Genomic DNA, 21,303 nt, shown 5'->3' with positions numbered 1-21,303 from the left:
GGGACAATTAGCATACAGCACCTCCTGTCCCAGGCCATTAGAGGGAGCTGGCTGCCCCTATAAAAGCTGGAACTGAGGGCAGGGTTAGGGAGAACTGGACGACCTAGCTCAGGACTGAGACTAGTCCCAGAGAAGGAGGGACAGTTCAGCTGTAGCCGAGGAGTCCGTGAGGCAGAGGAGAAGCTGCGAGCCAGAGACAGAGGCAACCAGAGCCGGTGCTGGCTGAGAGAACTACACTACCGGACATTGGGGTCCGAGGCTGTCAGGGTTGCAAGCCCAGCAGCAGAGAACCAACCCGCGAGGGATTTCAGGTCCCTTGGCTTAAGAAGCCTGGAGGCTCCGCCACACAGAGGGACCAGTACAGCATGGAGAAGCAAAAGGTACCTAAGGCCCGAGTCGCAAGCCATACAGGCGAAGTACACGGCCAGCTCAGGGACGTGGCCTATTTCACCATGAAAAGGGGGATAGTCAGCAAGGGCAGAGAGAGAACGGTAGGCCTTCACGCTCACCCTGACCAGTGGGGCTCGCCCGAATGCTCTCAGACACCCAGGCCCATTCCTACCCGGTACTCCTGTTGGGTCATTAGTAATACCTACAATAAAGACCATGGACTGTTTGAAGCGGACTCTGAACTCTTATTATTGCGGCCTGCACTATCACCCCCAGCATTCACATACGCTGACCTGAGGCTACACTCTTCCCGTGGGGAGTTATCCTATCCCTGTGCTGCACATCAACATCAGCCTCAGCGGTCTGCCTTGCAGCGGCGGTCATCCCTGACCGCAATCCACGGGTGGCGTAGTCGGACATTCATAACTCTACAAGTAGACTGCCACAGCATTTGGTCTGACCACCCTGAGCCACGGGATCAGGTTGCCATTACTACCCCCATCATCGCACTGAAGCCCGGTTCCGGGTGCCCCACAGCCCAGGGGGCGAGTCATATGCGTTTTTCAAGCGTTTTTGCCGCAGCGAAAACGCTTAAAAAATGCTTGGTAATACATGCCCCATGGTCCCCAATGATAATCCGCATGTGGTGTGCACATGCTGCGGAAATTTCCGCTGCGAATTATCATTGCGGAAAAATGCGCAGCATGTCCATTAATTTTGCGGATACGCAGCGTAATCGCCGCCATTGACTTGCATTGGACCGCGTGACATCCGCATCACTGCATCTGCACAAGCGGATATCAAACGGTTCAATGTGCGGATGGTGCCCGGGTCTGGAGGAGATGAGACTCTCATCCAGACCTGGGTACCATAGAAACTGTAAAAAAAAGAATTTCAAATAAAAAATAAAGATTATACTTACCTTCTGATGTTCTCCCGGTGTTTTCTCCCCTCCGTCTGGTCTACTGTATGAGTCGCGTTGTTGTGAAGGACCTGCCATGACATCATTGAGCCATGTGACCTGTCACATGACTCAATGACGTCACCGCAGGTCCTTCACACCACCGCGAGCCGCCAAAGACACCGGACGCAGCAGAGAAAACACCGGGAGGACATCGGAAGATAAGTATAATCTTTATTTTTTATTTTTTACCATTCTTATTCTTTTTTTTTAACTAACTTGGTCACACTACTATAAATCCATGCCTGTTGCATGGATTTATATAGTGTGAACAAGTTGTCAAGCACTTTTCCAAGTGATGCTAAAATCGCTTGGAAAAGCGCTTGATAACCCGCATGCAAAAATGCATGCAAAGACGCTTGACAAACGCTTCTACCTGGCGGGAAAAACGCATGTAAAAACCGCATGCGTTTTTCCTGCCAGGGAGAAGCGGAAAAAATATGCAGCATTTCTGCATCGTGGGCACATAGCCTGAGAGGACAAGTACTGCTGCAAGTGTTTGTAATGAGACATAGTTCAATTTTGCTGTACTGTGTTGGCTCTGCTTTACTTTGTTAGTTCTGGTCTCACTGCAGAGCTGTGAGTGATTATGAGAGCAAAGTGTCAGCCCCCATTCATTTCAAGTAAGATTGGGAGGCAGATTCTTAACAGCTCATTTACATATAAGAAAAGTGTGGATTACTCTGGAATAAGACATCAGATAGCAGATATGGTAAAAAAATTCAGCTTCCTGTGATCTGCATGCCCATGTAGACGGTTTAGGAAAGTTCTTCCCACTGATAGATCCCCTTTAACTGACTTGGGGGTTTGGCTACAATGTAACATGTTTGTGTGTTGTGAGTTATTTTTCTTGGACTGCAAACTGACCCATAGAGTTTCACTGATCCATATATCTGAGTCTGGACCGTGGAACTCGGGACATGTCCTATTCTCATCCGTTTTGCAGATCAAACTCAGCCATGAAGGTTTGTGGGGATTGGGACGATACAGCGTAAAATCTTAATAAGCCAGACGATTAGATTTGTTAAGTCAAGAGAAATACACTATTGTGTTGTGTTGACTTATAAATGTATTTGTATTTCTTTTGCTGAACAAAAAGGTCATAGTATTTGAAAAACCCTGAATGCTGAATTCTATTCATTTGGAAACAATCATGTTTACTATGCTAATGACAAATTGTAATAAGCCAGCTGAAAGTTTATTTAAGATAGCCCCTGTGATACCAACTATGTAAATAGATTAGCTCAAACAATGATAGCTGAGCCCTGCACCTCTGACATGTGACTAATGACCCTTGAACTGTGGATGTGTTCTTAAAAAGGACATGTGCTTCTGTAGCAGAGAGACTAGAGACACAGAATCAAAGAGAATCAGACCTTACAAGGAGAATGAGAGACATCGTTCAGGACAGTAGATGGATTGCATGGCATTACCCAAAGAGACACAGATTTGTATTCTATATGATTCTAGCCTAAGGGTATGGCCGTGACTAGAAAGATACGGATCTGCTCCATTTGACCATCAGAGAGACATGGATACATTTTGGGGAGACCAGGGTTGGGACGAAGAAGACACCCGGTCCCATTGATATGTTGTTTGGGGTTGCCAGCAGGGACCCACCGGTCGCCTGCAACCCCCAGAGACATTCAGAGAAACCAGATTGGGACCCACCGGTCATCTGGCCCCATAGAAACTCTCGGAGAGGCCAGGTTAGGACCCTCTGGTCTCCTGGTCTTGTACCTCGATGGACTGCTAGCTTCCAAAGCTTTCTGATACCTCCTCTCTGTGGGGGCCAGCCAGAAGCGGGGGGCCACTGGTTGAGGTAGTTGGCCCTGGAAGTCTCCAAAGTCGCAGCTGTTCTATCCCAGGAGGGCGGAGAAGGAAGGGTGAGACTGTGTAATGTTGTACCATCTTGGGTATTTGCTGGGACTGTTCTGTGTGTTTATTGCCCACTTTGTGGTTCAAAAGTATTGCCACCCTGTTTTACCCTCACCCTGTGTTGTCTGAGTAGCGTTACGCCCACGGAAGACCCCAGGTATTTACAGGGATGTTTATAAAAGGGATGACAAACTGAAGACAGACTTTGTATTTCAGAGTTCCATCCTAGTTTCATCCTTTTTTAACTGATCCATTGTTAAGTGTCAATGGTAAATAAAAGATCAGAGAGTTTACCTGGTGCTGTGAAAAAAAATGGACGCAAAACAGAGCCAATAGGGATGACGCATAAGAGAAAAAATGTCCTTGTCTAAAAATAGGCAAGGATGTGTGAATGTAACCTTATACTGTGATGCTTGAGTGCTTTATTCATTTTTTTTCAGCAGTGAATTTATTTCTGCTCCTAATCCGAATCTTGAATTTGATTATTTTCAGAATTGTTCTGAATTCAGAAATACGTAACAGAGAATTAGGTGCTAAATGTGTAGGTTAATATTTCCAAGCCGCTGACTTCTGTACACTGGTGCCAATCCTTCCACTTCACTGATGTAAGATTCCATAATGCTAACGTTAAGAAAGACTCCTATATAAAGGCTCCGTTAAAAGCTTCTGAAAAGCACCACACAGAGAGTCATTATGTATAATTTAAGCACCAGTCTTTTTTATTTATTTCCTTTTCTAAGGAAACCAGCGAGGAGGTTCAGATATGAAGATCTTTCAATATTGCTCAAGTCCTTCTGGAAAACTTGCCCGGGCGCTGTGGGTGGCACAGTATTTGACTGACTGGCTCGTCATACTGGTAAGGGTTACAGGGTTGAACTGATTGAAAGACTAAAGATATTTGACAGAGGGAATGAGGAGAGCGGAGTCTGCACATTGGTCCCTGTGTAACACTGCAGAGTTTTAGGTTACAGTCTCAGCCTCTCCAGCTTGATATCTTATCTTACAGGAATAGAAAGTTTTTTTTTCCAAGAGCTGGTACAGAGAAGACAGACGGATGCGAGTCTTGGCTGAGAAATCTGACTATATGCCAGTGCAGCCCAGAAGCTGCTGTCAGCCAGAATTTCATTCCTATTTACCTATTCGCTGTGGCGACATTGAGTAACAAAACTCCTTCATCGAAAACTGTTCCTCTGCAGCACAGTCCTGTAGCGTGACGGAAAGCAGCACTGAAGGATCTATACGTGTTCTGTCTTGATTATCGCCTTGTACTTTTCTTGGAAAATACTTCCTGATAATTGTCTGTTTTTTTTTTTTTTTTGTGGATTGTCAGTGCTGCCGATTGATTCTTCCATTAGAGCGTCATAATGGTGATGTGCAGAGAGAGATCATTTGCCGTTCTCAGTATTCCTATGGAGTTTGACCTCAATGAGCGAGCCTGAAAAGGGGAATGGCACAGCGGAGGACGGAGACAACTGCAGCATGTTTTGGAGTTGTGACAAAGAAAATCCGCAGCCTTTTCCGGCACTTCCCAAAGTCAAAATCATGGTCGGAAGGTTTCCAGCTTCTCCCAACACCCAGCCATGAGCTACTGATAGTGAGAGGTATGTCTGTTATGTATGGAGATACGAAACGACGTACGGTCTTGTCTATATTATTTTAGTTATGTCCTCATGCCGGATGCTACAAGTTAGGGAAAGTTTTCAAAGAGTTTTCAGTTTCAAAAAAAGTTTCAAAATACCTTATTATATATGAAGTATCTTCATACAGGTAGATAACTGTGGAATGGAAGAGGAGGAGCACATAACTGGGAAAGTGTCTCAGGGATTGAGTTTTAGGAGGTGGCACCAGCAAGGAACTCAGTCTTGACCACTGGCGGAAGCAGTGGTCTGAATTTTTGCCCAGGGTGAAGGAAAGCCCAACTATGACTTTGTATTCTTCACTACTAAGCGAACTATAAATTGATATTCTAAAAAGGCTACTTTAAGGTAATTGTCTTTTTATAATATTGGCCCTAAACTATGTGTTCCTGAAATACGGAATAAGATCTTGAGCCCTGGAGGTTAGGGACTGGTGTGATAGGATAGATGCTATGTAGAGCACTGACAAAAACATTAATTCATATATTACTGTAGTTTTCTACAAGTTGACACTGAGCCTAAAACATATAATGGCAGTCACTGTTATAAAAAGAGCAGCCAGCATAGATATGTATGCAAATGTTTATAATGGTATTGAAAACATGTATCTTGATCATTGATAAAACCTGTATGTGATCCCAATGAAAATGAATGAAATTTTCTTCATAAAGATGGGTTTTGTTTGATGTACAGTCAGTTGTAGATAGGTGAGTGCACGAATGTATCCATCGTTCAGTTCAAAACTTTAACCTGCGAGTAAACTTTTTGGGGTCTCTCATTGCTTGAGTTGTCCCTTGGCTTATTGTACTGTGCTACCAGATATGTTGCATGAATACTGAAAAATGGGATAAGTCCAAGACTCATAATAATAAAATCATGATTTTATTAGTCATTTTTTTGAAAGAACATCATATAGAAATTTTCATAATGAGCATACACATGATATACATAATAGGTTGTATCAGAGACTATCCAGAAGAGAAAAAAGAGGAAATGTAGAGTACCTGCATAGGGAGGATATAGTGTAAACAAATCATGTCAATGTAAGTTCTTGATGCCAGTAAAATAAGTCACAAAAAAATAATGGAGTATCCCCAATACAAAAACATACATCAAGAGAAATAAAACATTAATGTTATGCGTTTCGCATTTATCGCTTCATCTGGGGCAGTGACAACATGTTCATACAGCTGCAGCTATTCACTGAGCTCAGCAGCTCTGCTGATGTAGATAGCATGAGCTGCTTTGCTCAGTGATTGGCTGCAGTGCTGTTGATGTGACATCACTACTGCAACCAAACAAAAGAGACTGAGGCAGTAGCAGAGACACATCACTAAACCTGGGGAGGGTAAGCAAAGCACAGTTTGTTTGTTTTACACCGGAGACTGTGGGCGGAAGATTGCTAAAAGAGGAAAATTCCTTCAATATTACTTGTAGTTTCCTTACATTCTTCACAATAGTTGAACTTTTTTTCATTTGACCTCACAAGAGCAATATGCGTGGACCTCTACTTCTGGATGGTCACAGGTCCATGGCAGAAATGTATGTAGTACAAAAAGGGGATCGCAGCTGCTTCTGGTTCATGTCATCATGCCTCAATATCCCAGGACAATTGATAGGATTAGCCTAGAGAGTTGGGTCCACAGTCTAGTGAGCTCTATAACGGATGCATGGGGTGCCCCTAAAGTATATTCACAATTGCTCGCAGTGCCACCTCACACGTTGCACGTTGGCGGCACCATGGCATATGATGGTAACCGTGTGGTGATCACTTTATACACAACCTCCACGGCAGTGTAAGGGTTACAGAAGAAGCCAGTGACTACTCTCCTTGCAGTAGCTGGGATAATCAATGGCTGGTGTAACACCAGAAGAAAGGTCACCGGCTCCTGTGCAGGGCTCTGTTACAGATGGAGAAACTGGTAAGGAGACAGAGCTGAGGATCGATGAATCAGACACCATCCATTTAAAGATACAGATCCTATTTCTTTTTTCCCCTATTCTATCTCATAATCATCGTTTTGGTGATCTTCATAACACTCTGCAAAATCTCATCGTCTCGTTATATTAAGCTTTTTAATACGGAATTTGTCAGGTATTAATAGCACATTTAAACATTCTGGTTTCATTAGTAGCGATGCTCCAGTGTTGCCATAGTAACTCAGCAACACTGCCATCATTGCAGAAGGGAATCTTGGGCTCTTCTGGAAAGGCTTTTATGCCCAATGTTACTATGGCAACATGCCAGCCATATAGATGGGAAACATTTATATAGGGTGAGCTATGCCAGATACTGAAGCAGTAATGGATTCCTCTCACGCAGGAATTAACTCCTTGGAAGCTCAGTAGATGAAGGAGTTATTACTCCAATAAAGAGTTATGAGCTGCTGATAATACACTGCTATAATGTGCAGCTAAACCATTCTGCAGGAATTCTGGAATCCACTTTTAGATCACATAAAGTTCAACTCACGGACAGGCGGCCAATCACTCGATGCAGTGATGTCATCACTGTGGACGACGCATCACCCATCTGGTCAGGGACTGGCTGCAATCAGTCACATGTCCATGTACAAATACCGCTGCAGTTACAATTCTACAGGCTGCTCAGCTCAAACCTCAATGACCGGCATGCTTCTTCAGTGTTTCCACAGAGCATAGTGAGAAGAAAAGTTTTTATTCCAGGCACTGCACACAATGCATATCTATATTTTTTTGTTTGCACCAATTTTACCTTTCCAATTGGGACTTTTATATGTGCTCGCCTTTCTTTTTTTTAGTTCACCCCTGTAGATGGGATTGAGGTTTCCAGATGTTTTCGCCTGCCTTATCATTTGCAACTTTTCAAAAGTTGCAAAATTTCTCGGAAATGTACTCCAATTCCCCCTACAGTGATTTTTATGTACTCCAGAAATTTTTGAGGATTTTTTGCGACTTTGTGTTTTAAAAAGTCACAAAAATGGTTAAAGACAAGAAAAAATCTATATTTTTAATTTTGCGCAAAAATTCATGAGGCGTATTCTGACTCCATAATTAGGCTGAGAGGGTGGGACGCTTGAGACACTGTTTTTGGGACTCTCTATTTACGATTACTCACACAAAGAGATTTCATCAGAAAGTTTGACTCAACTGCAGAGGCAAGTATGAAGATTCCAGAAGAAGGTTTATTTTCAAGCTGAATTCTTGTAGTTATGCCCAATTGCAGTAGCAGTAGCTGTAAAAGCTGCAGTGGGTAAAAAAAGACTATTCTGAACCAGAGCTGCATTACATGAGGGTCTAAGATGGCAGACATACAGAGAATGAGCAAGAAGGGAGGGGTTACTGACATCAGAGCTGGGGAGGCAGACAGAGAGAGAGGGAGGACAAACTTCTAACAGGCAAACCTTATTGCATAGCAACGCAACAGCAAAAATACTAAACTGTATTCCCAAGTTGTGGGACATGACAAGCCGTGTGCATCATTTCGATAACTTTTTCCCAAAAAATATCAGCAAATATCACAAGATAAAATATAGTGACAAAAACCCCCACAAATGATGAATTGGATCCTCAGTGTCTACTAAGTGTCTCAGTGTTTTTGTGACTTTAGTGAAAAACACCTGTGATGTGGCCACACCGTCAGCGCTAATCTAATCAGGCCAGGAGTAACGGGTGTTTTGCATATGATGCAGAGCCACCATAGTGACCTAGACAGGACTTTGGGAGACAAGTCATGCTTTATTTTAGCTACATGAATGGTCATGCTGTACTAGAGGAGGACTTGTCACCTGTGGAGATGTTCCATCAGCAGAGAAAGGGCTGGGAAGCAATGGATGGTTGCAAAATGCTGTGATTAATACTACAACATCTAGAAAGTTGGAGGAAGTTTCTATAATTTAAGACATTGGAAGGGGCGAGACAGTTATGTTTAGTGGACATGGTATAGCAATTTCCTGGCCTTGTCTCAGCAGACTATTCTTGGCTGCATACAGGGATTTTGCTAGGGTCAGGATTACAGCATGAGTAACACGAGTAACATCTTTATAATGTGTAAGGTGAGAAACCTATGTCCAGTGTCTCGTGCGGGTGGCATGTTCTTGTCTCTGCAGTCTGACCATGTATGATTGGACAATGACTCCATAACGTTCTGTTACCATTGGCCTGATACCTTCTGTTCCAAAAGGAAACCACAACACAGTGAATGATTCATCACATCAAGGACATGGGAGATGACTGACAGATCCTGCTGCCTTATAATGGGGTCTGTTGAGTTCTGCCATAGTGTCAATAGTTTTGGGGAAAAAAATTCTGCTGAATGCAGTGTTATTACCATCCAAAACTATGGATGGAGCTCAATGCAGATGTGAACAAAATCTAATTAGATACATGTCCCATTTATGAATTTATTCATACATTAACTCTTGGTATAATGCAGGGTTTTATATAAAAATGCTCTAGAATTCATATTTTATGGAAAAAAAATATTTATGGAGTGTCACTTTCCGATAACCATAACTTCAGATTTTTTTTCCATGTATGGAGGCTTGTTCTTTGTGTTATGATTTATTGGACCGTTTTGAAGTACAGTACTTCATTTTTATGTTATTTTTTCGATGAGGAAAATGGTGGGAAAACTGCATTTTTTATGCCTTGTTATACGCAGTTAGAATAACATTTTATCTTTTTTTATATGGGTTATAATCTTGTCATGATACTAAATTAGTTTTTTACAATTCTGATTAAAATCAAATAATCATTTAAATAAAAAAATAATGTTTTTGCTTTCTTTTTTGGCGGGGGCTTTTTTATTTAATTATTTTTTGTTCCTCTATGTAACTAGAGGATAATTGCTTACATAATTGCTTTGGAATATATAGTATTTAAAGCGCTATTGCCTTTTATTGTAAAACTGTTACGCAGTGCCTCTAGCAAACCTAAAGGCCATAGTCAGGAAGCCAACAGCCATCGCAAAGCAGAGCATAGATACACTGACAAAAGAGCTACCTCTCTCTTTCAGCCTACTTAAATATTGATTTTAATCAAACAGATCACATACACCCACCCTATTACCAACTGCTACTGTACCCATACATCCTTTAAGGAGTAAGTTAGGTGAGAGAGGAACAACTATCCCTAAAGAAACCAGCAGACCCTTATTAATGTTCAGCGGCAAATTTGAAATATGTCATGAAAACCAACAGACGTGAAAAGTATTTTTTTAAGGTGTATGTGTCACCAGTTTTCACAATATAAACTGCATGCATTATTATATAGAGGTTTTAGACCTGATGAGGCTGGTATACTTATTATGAATAGGGAATATTCCAGTTGCAAATCGTTATTTATTCCATAGTGGAATGCGCTGCAAACAATAAAACATAAAAATTATCAATGTAAATCGCAATTAATATCAAATGGAGGTCTGGATTTGGAATAATACTCAAAATCAAAGTGGAAAATCGAATTACAGGCTGATCCAATGTTAGTGGAAATGCCTCAAGACAAGGAAATGATGCTTAGTAGTGTGTGTGGCCTCCACGTTCCTGTACGACCTCCCTACAACGCCTAGGCATGCTCCTGATGAGGCAGCAGATGTTCTCCTGAGTAGTGTTGAGCCACCCCCGTAGTGTTCGAGTTCGGTTCGGTTCGTCGAACACCCGTATGTTCGCCGAACTGTTCGTCAAACTGTTCATCGAACACCTTTAAAACCAATGGCAGGCAAACAAAAACACATAGAAACACATAGAAAACACCTTCAAAGGTGTCCAAAAGCTGACAAACTGCTCAGAAGACACAACTAACACATGGAAAAGTGACAAGTACATATAGTCATGCGAAAAGAAAAGAGGTGGAGGAGTAAAAGGAGGGGGAGACACAGATATAGGCATGTCATGCCCTTCTAAAACCAAAAAAGTGCGACGCCGACACGGCCAGTCCGTTCCTGCCCGTGCGACCTCCGTGTCGCCGGGTTTGTGCAAGAGCTGCGGTAGACCCTGACGGCCAGCCCCCCTCTCCCACTACTGGTGCCTGTCCGCTGGTGGGTCGAGCGAGCCCCCCTGCAGTGTAGGCAGCTCTAAGCTTTTTAATTTAAATTGTCTCTCTAATTTGAATGAATACACTTTAAATCCTTTTACAAGGATCTATTGGAGGGCAAGTCTCATGCCAGCAGCCGCATAATTCCAGCTCCAGTAGCGTCCACTAAAGCTGCTGCAGTTAAAAAGCTTTTATAAGGATCGAGCTCGGTGGTCCACCGCAAGGCATCCTACCGCCAGTCCCAGCCCCTATGCCTTGGGGTGCCTCCCCGATGCTCTTCACTGAGTGTCCCGGGGGCCCGAACCATTTCCTTTGAAAAAATTAAGTGTCCAAACTACAGGTGGTGTAGCTTGCTTAACAGCTGGGATAATCCGCTGACTAGCAGACACTGCTACTAGGCACAAAGTATTTCCTGGGCTAGACGCAGTTAAAAATTTGTAATTAGATACTCTCGTTGGATGCTGAGAAAGCACCCCATAGAGTCTCCTGGCACACCATATATTATTCCCTTTAAAAGCTTGGGGTAGGGGTCTAGAGGACCCTTTTATAGGCAAAATCACGGCCCTGTATCGCAATACGTCAGCTAGGCTGAAGATAAATGGAACATTTTCATCACCTTTCATAATCACCAATGGGACAAGGCAGGGATGTCCTCTGTCCCCTCTCTTATACATCCTAGTGATGGAGCACCTGCTCTCATCAATTCGCCATAACCCCAATATTAGGTGGATTGAGGTGGGAGGCACCGAGTACAAGTGCTCTGCATTTGCTGATGATGTCCTAGTATATATCACTCAATCATATATATCCATCCCTGCTGTTATGGCTGAAATAGATTACTTTGTTACATGGTCAAATTTTAAAATCAATGCAGCGAAGTCTGAGGCCCTCGATGTCTCCCTCCCCAAATCCATACAGGATTCTATCCAGTCCAACTTTCCCTTTGCCTGGCCCTCACAGGGTATCAAATACTTAGGAATTCCAATTCATAGAGACCTCTCCCGTCTATGTTATCTTAATTTTGGGCCCTTTATTGAACAACTCCATACAGACCACGGTTGGCAAGTTAGAACTGTAAGATTCACTACGTGAACCACTGGTGTTTTGTGGAAAAGCACATGTACACTGTGTTCCAAATTATTATGCAAAAAGTGTTTAGGAGTGATAAGGGAAGAATTTTTTTGTTTGTCAGTTAAACTCATTGATGGTGATGTGTGTCAGGGCTCTTTATATCACTGTAAGCAATTGCAGACACCTGTGCTAATTAGTTTGGCAGGTGTGTCCAATGAAAGGCAAGACTACTTAAGAAGGCTGTCCCACATTATTAAGCAGCCTACATTTTTCTGCCAAAATGGGAAAGAAAAAGGATGTGTCGGCTGCTGAGAAGCAACAAATTGTGGAGTGTTTAGGTCAAGGCATGACTACAGTCAACATTGCCAAGACACTTCATTCATCCTGATCATCGCACAATCAAGAAGTATGTAGCTGATTCACAGTACACACGTGTGCGTGCTGATAAGGGAAAATTGAGGACTCTTTCCTACAGGCAATTACGTCACGTTAAAAGAGCAGCAGCCTTGTCATAGCAGCAGACAAGTTTTTGAAGCTGCTGGTGCCTCCAACGTCCCCCGAACAACAAGATACAGAGTCCTTCAGAGGTTTGCAGCTGTGCGTAAGCCATCCTGTCGACCTCCTCTAACCACTGCACACAAGCAGAAACGGCCCCAGTGTGCCAAACAATACATGAAGACTGACTTCAAAACTGTTTTGTTCACCGATGAGTGCCGTGCAACGCTCGATGGTCCAGATGGATGTAGTGGAGGATGGCTGGTTGATGGACACCCCACGCAAACACGGCTACGGCGCCAACAAGGAGGAGGTGGAGTAATGTTTTGGGCTGGAATCATGGGGAGAGAGATTGTCGGCCCCTTTAGGATCCCCGAAGGGGTAAAGATGAACTCCATAATGTATGTGGAGTTTCTCAAACAGCACTTCCTGCCATGGTTCAAGAAGAAGAACCGTGTATTCCGCAGCAAGATCATTTTCATGCATGATAATGCACCGTCTCATGCTGCACATAACACATCTGCATCTCTGGCTGATATGGGCATAAAAGGGGACAAACTTAAGGTGTGACCCCCATGCTTCCCTGACCTCAACCCCATTGAGAACCTCTGGAGCATCATCAAAAGGAGTGTCTATGATGGCGGGAGGCAGTTCACATCTAAGCAACAGCTCTGGGAGGGTATTCTGTCCTCATGCAAAACAATTGAAGCAGAAACCATCCAAAACCTGACAAATTCAATGGACGAGAGAGTTCAGAAGCTCTTTTCGAACAAGGGGTCCTATGTGCAAATGTAACATCACCTAGAATAAAGTTTTGAGTTGAAAACTGTTTGATTTCAGTTTCTAATAACCTGCTAATGCTTAGAATTTCAAAAATGACCATTTTTTTGTTCTTTATTAAAATGAAAAGGTTGATCGAAGAGTGTGGGGGATCTAAGAGTGTGGCAACCCAGTAGTCAGGATTACTTCGAATTCTGACAATCTGAGGGTCATGTTGCAGGTAGTGCAGCAAGAAGGCACTCATGTGTCTTGCGCATCTAGGAGCCCAAAAATTATTTTCCGGGCTAGATGCAGCTAAAAATTATTACTCATTTGAAAGCTTGTGGAGCTTAGTATAGATGGCCTAATAGAATCAGTACTGCAAACTGCTACAAAGCCCAAATTATTTTCCAGCCAAGATACAGATAAACATGATTAGTAATTTTAAATCTGGTGGAGTTTAGTATAGATGGCCTAATAGAATCAGTACTGCAGACTGCTACAAGGCCCAAATTATTTTCCAGCCAAGATACAGATAAACATGATTAGTAATTTTAAAGCTTAAAACGGTTGGTGAGGTGATTTTAACAAATCATCAAGCTTTTACTCTCCCCAGGATGACACAGGGGTAGAAAAGTCATTTCGGATCCATGATTTGTTCATCTTTATGAACGTGAGTCTGTCTACATTATCAGTGGAGAGCCGCGTGCGCTTATCTGTCAGCACACCACCAGCAGCGCTGAACACACGTTCAGACAGAACGCTGGCTGCGGGGCATGACAAGATCTCCAAGGCGTAAGTGGCGAACTCTGGCCATTTATCCAGATTGGAAGCCCAAAAAGAGCAAGGGTCCAGTGACACAGTCATGGCTTCAATGTTTTCTTGGAGACACTCCTGTACCATCGTCTCTAGGCGTTGACTATGTGTCAGACTTCTTGTCTCCTGTGGCCTTGCAAAGGATGGGCTAAAAAAGTGGTGAAATGATTCCGCAAAATTGATGTTACCAGCAGATACTGTGTTTCTGTTACGTTTTGAGAGCTGAACACTCGATGGTCCCACGGTTGGCAAGTTGGAACTGTGAGATTCACTACGTGCACCACTAGTGTTTTGGGGAAAAGCACATGTAAGATTCTGCAACAGTCTCTGCTGATACTCCTGCATGTGTGCATCTCTTTCTATGGCAGGAATAATTTCTGCAAATTTACTTTTGTACCGAGGATCTAACAGTGTGGCAACCCAGTAGTCAGGATTATTTCTAATTCTCACAATTCGAGGGTCATGTTGCAGGTAGTGCAGCAAGAAGGCACTCATGTGTCTTGCGCATCCAGGAGCACCAAGTCCCTGTTGTGCTGGTGGCGAGGTAACAATCCTGCTTCCTTCCTCTGCCCTCTCCCCCCAACCTCGCACAACAGAAATGTGATCAAGGTCTCCCTCATCTGATGAGTCTTCCATCAGTTCGTCCTCCACTTCTTCCTGGGCTTCTGCACCTTCCTCACTAGTTTGGCTGCTACCATGCGCCCTGGTAAAACCATCTCCCCCACCCTCACATGCCTGCCGCCTTGGTGTTGCCGACCGTCTGGACCTTGCAGATGTTAGCCCTTCCGCATACAACTCCTCCTCCTCTACTTCCTCCACCTCCTCTTGTGCCACCACCTGACTCCGAATTCTGTTTAACATGTGCTCCAGCATGTAAATCACTGGAATAGTCATGCTGATAATGGCATCGTCAGCACTAAACATCTTCGTTGCCATTTCAAAACTGTGCAGAAGGGTGCATAGGTCCCTGATCTGAGACCACTCCTCCAGCGTGATTTGCCCCACCTCTGGATCTCGTTGGCCCAGGCTATACGTCAGAACGTATTGCACCAGGGCTTGTCGGTGCTGCCACAGTCGCTGCAACATGTGCAGAGTTGAATTCCACCGGGTAGGCACATCGCATTTTAGCCGGTGAAGTGGCAGGCCCAACGACTTCTGTAGAGATGTAAGTCGCTGAGCTGCGGGATGCGAATGGCGGAAGTAAGCACACAGCGACCGTGCCCTCTGCAGAAGGCCATCTAGTCCGGGATAGTGGGCTAAAAATTGCTGGACAACCAGGTTCAACACGTGAGCCATACAAGCCACGTGTGTGACATTGCCCCGGCGAAGGGCCGCACCCAGGTTTGCAGCATTGTCGCACACGGCCTTCCCTGGTTTCAGGTCCAGTGGAGACAACCATTCATGAAACTGGTTCTCCAGAGCTGACCACAACTCCTCAGCTGTGTGACTCACATTTCCCAGACATTTCAAAGTAAAAACCGCCTGATAACGTTGAGCCCTGCTGTCAGCATAGTAAGGAGGTGTGCAGGATCCCTTCTGCGCAGTTAGAAAGCTTGTAGCATGACCAGACAGGCTTTGGGTGCAGGTGGAGGACCGAGAGGAGGTTGAGGAGGCAGAAGCAGTGGAGGAACTTTGAGATAAAGAGGATTGACGCACAACTCGTGGGGACGGCAAGACTTGGACAGCAGCCCCTTGTCCTGCTGTCACCATAGTTACCCAGTGCCCAGTCAGCGACATGTAATGCCCCTGTCCATGCCTACTCATTCAAGTGTCTGTGGTGAAATGCACCTTGTCACACACAGAGTTTCTCAAAGAAGCGGTGATGTTGTGTGCGACATGCTGGTGGAGCGCAGGCATACCTTTCTTTGAGAAGTAGTGCCGACTGGGCATCTGGTACTGGGGCACTGCGACGGACATAAGGTCTCGAAAATCCTCTGTGTCCACCAGGCGGAAAGGCAGCATTTCTGTAGCCAAGAGCTTGCAGATGGTGAAATTCAACCTCTTAGCTTTCTCATGGCTAGGAGGAAATGGTCTTTTACTTGTCCACATCTGAGGGACCGAGGGCTGGCTGTTGTGCTTAGACGGGGTTGAGAAGGGTGTCCCCGGCAAACTGCCGGTCTGTGAGGAAGATGCAGGCGGACATGTTAGGTTGCCTTGATCCAAAGGTGGTGCTATCGATGTCGGACAGCGCTGAACACCAGCTGGTGTTTCCACCTCCAAAGAAAATGATGACCTGCCAATCACGCTGGCTGTTGCGGGTAAAGAGGTGGCAGGTCTGCGTCCCAAAACAGGTGTGACTGCTGTCCCCCCAGTCACAGAGGATGAAGAGGCCGTGGATGCACAAGATGTGGTAGACGGCGGTTGGCCCGGCCGGCTAGGCCGCATTGTAGCACAGTGAGCTTCCCACTGCAACTTATGCTTCATATCCATGTGCCGGTTCATGCATGAAGTACTCAAACTATGTATTTTTTGGCCTCTACTTAGCTTTTGCTGACAAATGTTACAGATAACACGAGTTGGATCATCTTTATCGATCTGAAAAAATGCCCAGGCTATGCAAGGCTTAGCACCCATGCGACCTGAAGAGCCACCACGACTTGTGGTCAGAGGCAGAGTTGTGTTTGAGGATGCAGTTGTTGACGTGCTTCCTGTACTACGTCTCTGTCCAAGAAGGTGCAACCCGACCTCGTCGTCACTAGCATCCTCCTCCACCTCCTCTGCTGACCTCATCTCTTGGCTGACTGTGGGTTGACAGTAAGTGGGATCTCCAACCTCGTCATCATCACCCTGTGTGTTATCACACCCGTCGTCCTCAGAGCCAACCTCTTCCTGCCCTGACAAAAAACTCAAGTCCAATCAGGTATTTGAGTCTCATCATCGTCTTCCTCATTGTCTCCACCAACAGGAGTTACAGTTTGGGAACGAGGGTTTACATTATGGTCAGAACCTTCTGCGTCTGGTCCTGGATCCGACTCATAAAGATTCTGGGCATCAGTGCAGAACATTTCCTCGTCTGGATTCACAGAAGCTCTGGAGCCGACCTCTGATTCCCAGGCTATAGTATGAGTAAACAGCTCTGCAGACTCAATCATCTGTTCTACCCCATACTCAGACGGGCAGCTGGAGACTTGGGAGCTGTGAGGAAGCAAGTGCGATTGGGGTGACACCTCTGAGGACTGGAGTATTTGTGATGTTGAAGTTGAGGTGGAGGAGAGCCCACTTAAAGGAGCACTTGATATCCGTTGAAGCACCTGCTGTTTTTGTGCCTCATCTGGAATTTGTAGCGATTGGCGTGGCCGTAAGAAAGGGATCTTATCACATTGTCCGCTAAAAGAAGTAGACATCTTAGTTTGGCTGGAAGATGGTCTTTCTTCTGCAGATGTTACTGTTGCTTTAACACCTACCCCACGGACACAACCTTTTTTTCCCTTCCCAACACGCCTATTCCCCTTTCCACCAGCAGCAGGCCTTTTTCCACTCATTTTGGTGGTTAACTAATTTACAACTCTGGAGTTGTTTGCACAAAAAACAATGGATGGGAACCGAGCAGAGCTGAGTGGCCAAACTGTGGTATTAGCCCAAAAGTATTGGCTGGGTTAGATGCAGATAAAAATTATTTTGAATTTGCAACCTGCTGGAGGTTAGTATAGATGGACTAATAGAACAAGTCCCACACACTGCTAGAAGCCGAAATATTTTTTCAGAGCTAGATGCAGAAAAAAATTATATTGAATTTGCAACCTGCTGGAGGTTAGTATAGATGGACTAATAGAATGATGCTATGCCCAAAAGGTTTTACTTCACTAGGTGCAGTAAAAAAATGTGTATTCTATACACAGGTCGTGTAGCTTGCAACACACATAGGCTACTCCACTGACTAACACACACTGCAAGAGGACAAAAAGGATTAGCTTTGCTAGATTTAGCCAAATGCTGTGAAAAAAACTTGCACAGCACTGGCACAGACCTGCCTTGCAAAAAGTGATAGGAACTGATGTAACCTAGCCCTGAAAAGGACTGCAATTACAATTAGTCTTTACTCCCAACCTATCTATTTAAGAGCACAGACCTGCCTGATAAAAATGATAGGAACTGATGTAACCTAGTCCTTAAAAGGACTGCAATTACAATTAGTCTTTACTCCCAACCTATCTATTTAAGAGCACAGACCTGCCTGATAAAAGTCATAGGAAATGATGTAACCTAGTCCTTAAAAGGACTGCAATCACAACTATTCCCTACTCCCAAGCTATCTGTAGATTTGTGCGAAAATTGGCTTGAAATTAACAAAGTATAGCGCACACAGCAACAGCGGTGCCGTCTGCAGCAGTGAGAAAATGGTGGCGACGGGGAAAATGGCTAGGTCTTATAGGGCAAGGACATGTGACATACACTGCCAATGACACATGCCCTTGCTTGTGTGAAAAAAAGCAGTTCGCTCCGTGTGTGCGCTGCTGATAGGCTGACAGATTGCACCTTCCCACTGTAAATGTGGGAAAGAGAAAAAAAAATGGAGATCTTCATTATTTCTGCAGAGATCCATCCCCTGCCCTCCCCCCGCCCCGCTGTACACTCAAACTGCGTATTAACATTAATTTTCAGCATTACTGAGAAAAAATCCAGTTATGATTTTGGTGCATGAACAGTTATCGAACATAACCTCGAACAGCCAAATTTTTTTCAAATCGTTCGTGCTCGCCGAACGGCTCGAACACTGCCCAAAACAGCTCGATTTTGAGATTGGCGAACAGTTCGAGTCAAACACCGCTCATCTCTACTCCTGAGGGATCTCCTCCCAGACCTGGATTAAAAAGTCAGTCAACTCCTGGACAGTCTGTGGTGCAATGTAGCGTTGGTGGATGGAACCAGACATGATGTCCCATATGTGCTCGATTGGATTGAGATCTGGCGAGCCAGTCCAAAGCATCAATGCCTTTATCATGAAAGAACTGCTGACACACTTCAACCTCATGAAGCCTAGCATTGTCATGCATCAGAAGGAACCCAGGAACCACTGCACCTGCATATGGTCTCACAATAGGTCTGAGGATCTCATCCTGGTACCTAATGGCAGTCAGGGTACGTCTGGCTTGCACATGAAGGGCTGTGCGGCCCTCCAAAGAAATGCCTCCCTATACCATTATAGACCCACTGCCAAACAGGTCATGCTGGAGGATGTTGCAGACAGCAGAATGTTCTCCACGGCGTCTCCAGACTCTCCCGTCTGTCACATGCGCTCAGTGTGAACCTGCTCTCATCCGTGAAGAGCATAGGGCGCCAATGTTGAATCTGCCAATCTTGGTGTTCTCTGACAAATGGCAACCGCCCTGCACGGTGTTGGGCTGTAAGCCTAACACCCACTTGCGGGTGTTGGGCCCTCATTTCACCCTCATGGAGTCTGTTTCTGACAGTTTGAGCAGACACATGGCCTGCTGGAGGTCATTTTGCAGGGCTCTGCCACTGCTCCTCCTGTTCCTCCTTGCACAAAAGAGGAGGTAGGGGTCCTACTGCTGGGTTGTTGCCCTCCTACGGCCCCCTCCACATCTTCTGGTGTACTGGCCTGTCTCCTGGTATCTTCTCCATGCTCTGGACACTGTGCTGACAGAAGCTACCCTTCTTGCCATAGCTCGCATTGATGTGCCACCCGGGAAGAGCTGCTCTACCTGAGCAACTTCTGTGGGTTGTACTGTAGACACCACCTCATGCTACTGTACCTCTAGGGGTTAGAGCAATGACAAAATGAAAAAGTGACCAAAACAACAGCCAAAAAGGATGAGAACTGAGAAATGGTTTGTGGTCACCACCTGCAGAACCACTCCTTTATAGGGGTGTCTTGCTAACTGCCTATCATTTCTACCTGTTGTCTGTTCCATTTGCACAACAGCAGGAGAAATTGATTCACACTCAGTGTTGCTTCATAACTGGACAGGTAGATTTCCCAGAAGTGTTATTGACTTGAAGTTACGTTGGGTTGTTTAAGTGTTTGCTTTATTTTTTTGAGCAGTGTATATATATCTGAATTAGTGTTGAGCGAGCACTAATATGCTCGGGTGCCAGAAGCTCGGGCCGAGCTCACCGTGATACTCGGGTGCTCGACCCGAGCAACGAACCCAATGTTAGTCTATGGGAGACAAGAGCATTTTGGCGGCGGCACCCCGGCAGTCTGTAGAAAGCCTTAAAAGTGCCCAAAACGATAGTGACAGTGCTCAAAAGACATGGGGACAGCATGGGCATCGCCCCAGGAAGCATTTCTGACCCCCAGTTCACTGCTGTCAACAACGTGGTCAGAGGTATTAAGCCACTTTAACGGGCTCACAATAAAACGTTCAAAAACGAAATTGAAATGGTTTTCCTGTGAAATATGTTAAGGAACTTCCTTTCAAGGGTAAAGACTTGTGTATAAGGTAAAATAAATAACCAAAAACAAAAATACTCCTCCACACCTTGGGCTATGTTCACAAGTAGCATTTTTTATGCGTTTTTGCACTTTTGCATTGCTTTCAACCGTGACAAATGCATTCACCGGGAAATGTCATTTTAACATTTTACAATCTTATCTGGCCATGTGCTGTGTGACACATGCATACAGTGCTGAAAAGATATGGGAACAGCATGGGGAAGACCCCTGGAAGCATCTCTGACACCCAGGTCACTGCCTAAAAGTGTGCCCATCAGAAGTGATCCTTGCCGCATCAGAAGATGCAGACTTGCAACTATCCCCGTGCAAGTCCTTGTCCCAGGGCAGTGTTCAATTGTACATCCCCCATTCCTTGCAATGCAAGCGCAAGTACGCAGCCTGCCACCCACCCACCCCCAGGGTGCAATACCATACTGCTAGCTTGCTTGCACTTTAAATTGGGCCTTCGGCAGCGAGGTATCCATACTCAGTCCTCAGCCTCCCGGCGGCCGGGTGTCCATGCTCGGTCCCCAGCCGCCAGGGGGCGGCCGGGTGTCCATACTCGGTCCGCAGCCGCCCCGCGGCCGGGTGTCCACATACGGTCCCCAGCCGCCTGGGGGCAGCCGGGTGTCCATAAACAGTCCCCAGCCGCCCCTATTTCTCCTTGAAAGTTCCCCCACACTTTTCTTAGCCTGGCCTGCTTTAGGGCAGCATTGGACAAGCCCACCAGAGAACCAGACACCTCCGGTGGGCCCTGGTTTCTCCATTAGGGGAGTTGAGAGTGCCAAGGTGAGGAGCATGATGATGATGATAGAAGTTAGCATCTGCTTTGTTTTCTTGGAATGCAAGCGTAAGTGTGCAACCTGCCACCCACCCACCCCCAGGCT

The 21,303-nt window shown here is 45.2% G+C and overlaps 1 protein-coding gene across 2 annotated transcripts in view; it reads left to right on the top strand.

Annotated features, from left to right (window-relative positions):
• Nucleotides 1–3,835: 3,835 nt before the first annotated feature.
• Nucleotides 3,836–21,303, top strand: part of RASSF5 (Ras association domain family member 5) — a 269,843-nt gene continuing 252,375 nt past the window's right edge. The window contains exons 1-2 of one of the 2 annotated variants that reach the window (XM_073670687.1): nucleotides 3,836–4,085; nucleotides 4,560–4,830. In XM_073670687.1, the coding sequence (XP_073526788.1) occupies nucleotides 4,677–4,830 (154 nt within the window). In that variant the 5' untranslated portion in view covers nucleotides 3,836–4,085; nucleotides 4,560–4,676. The other variant, XM_073670686.1, reaches the window with a different exon arrangement.

The sequence above is a fragment of the Phyllobates terribilis genome, unplaced genomic scaffold, assembly GCF_046119375.1.
Source record: "Phyllobates terribilis strain yellow unplaced genomic scaffold, ASM4611937v1 Scaffold_2__4_contigs__length_985480577, whole genome shotgun sequence".
NCBI classification, from domain to species: Eukaryota; Metazoa; Chordata; class Amphibia; order Anura; family Dendrobatidae; genus Phyllobates; species Phyllobates terribilis.
This window is presented reverse-complemented; position numbering and strand designations above follow the sequence as displayed.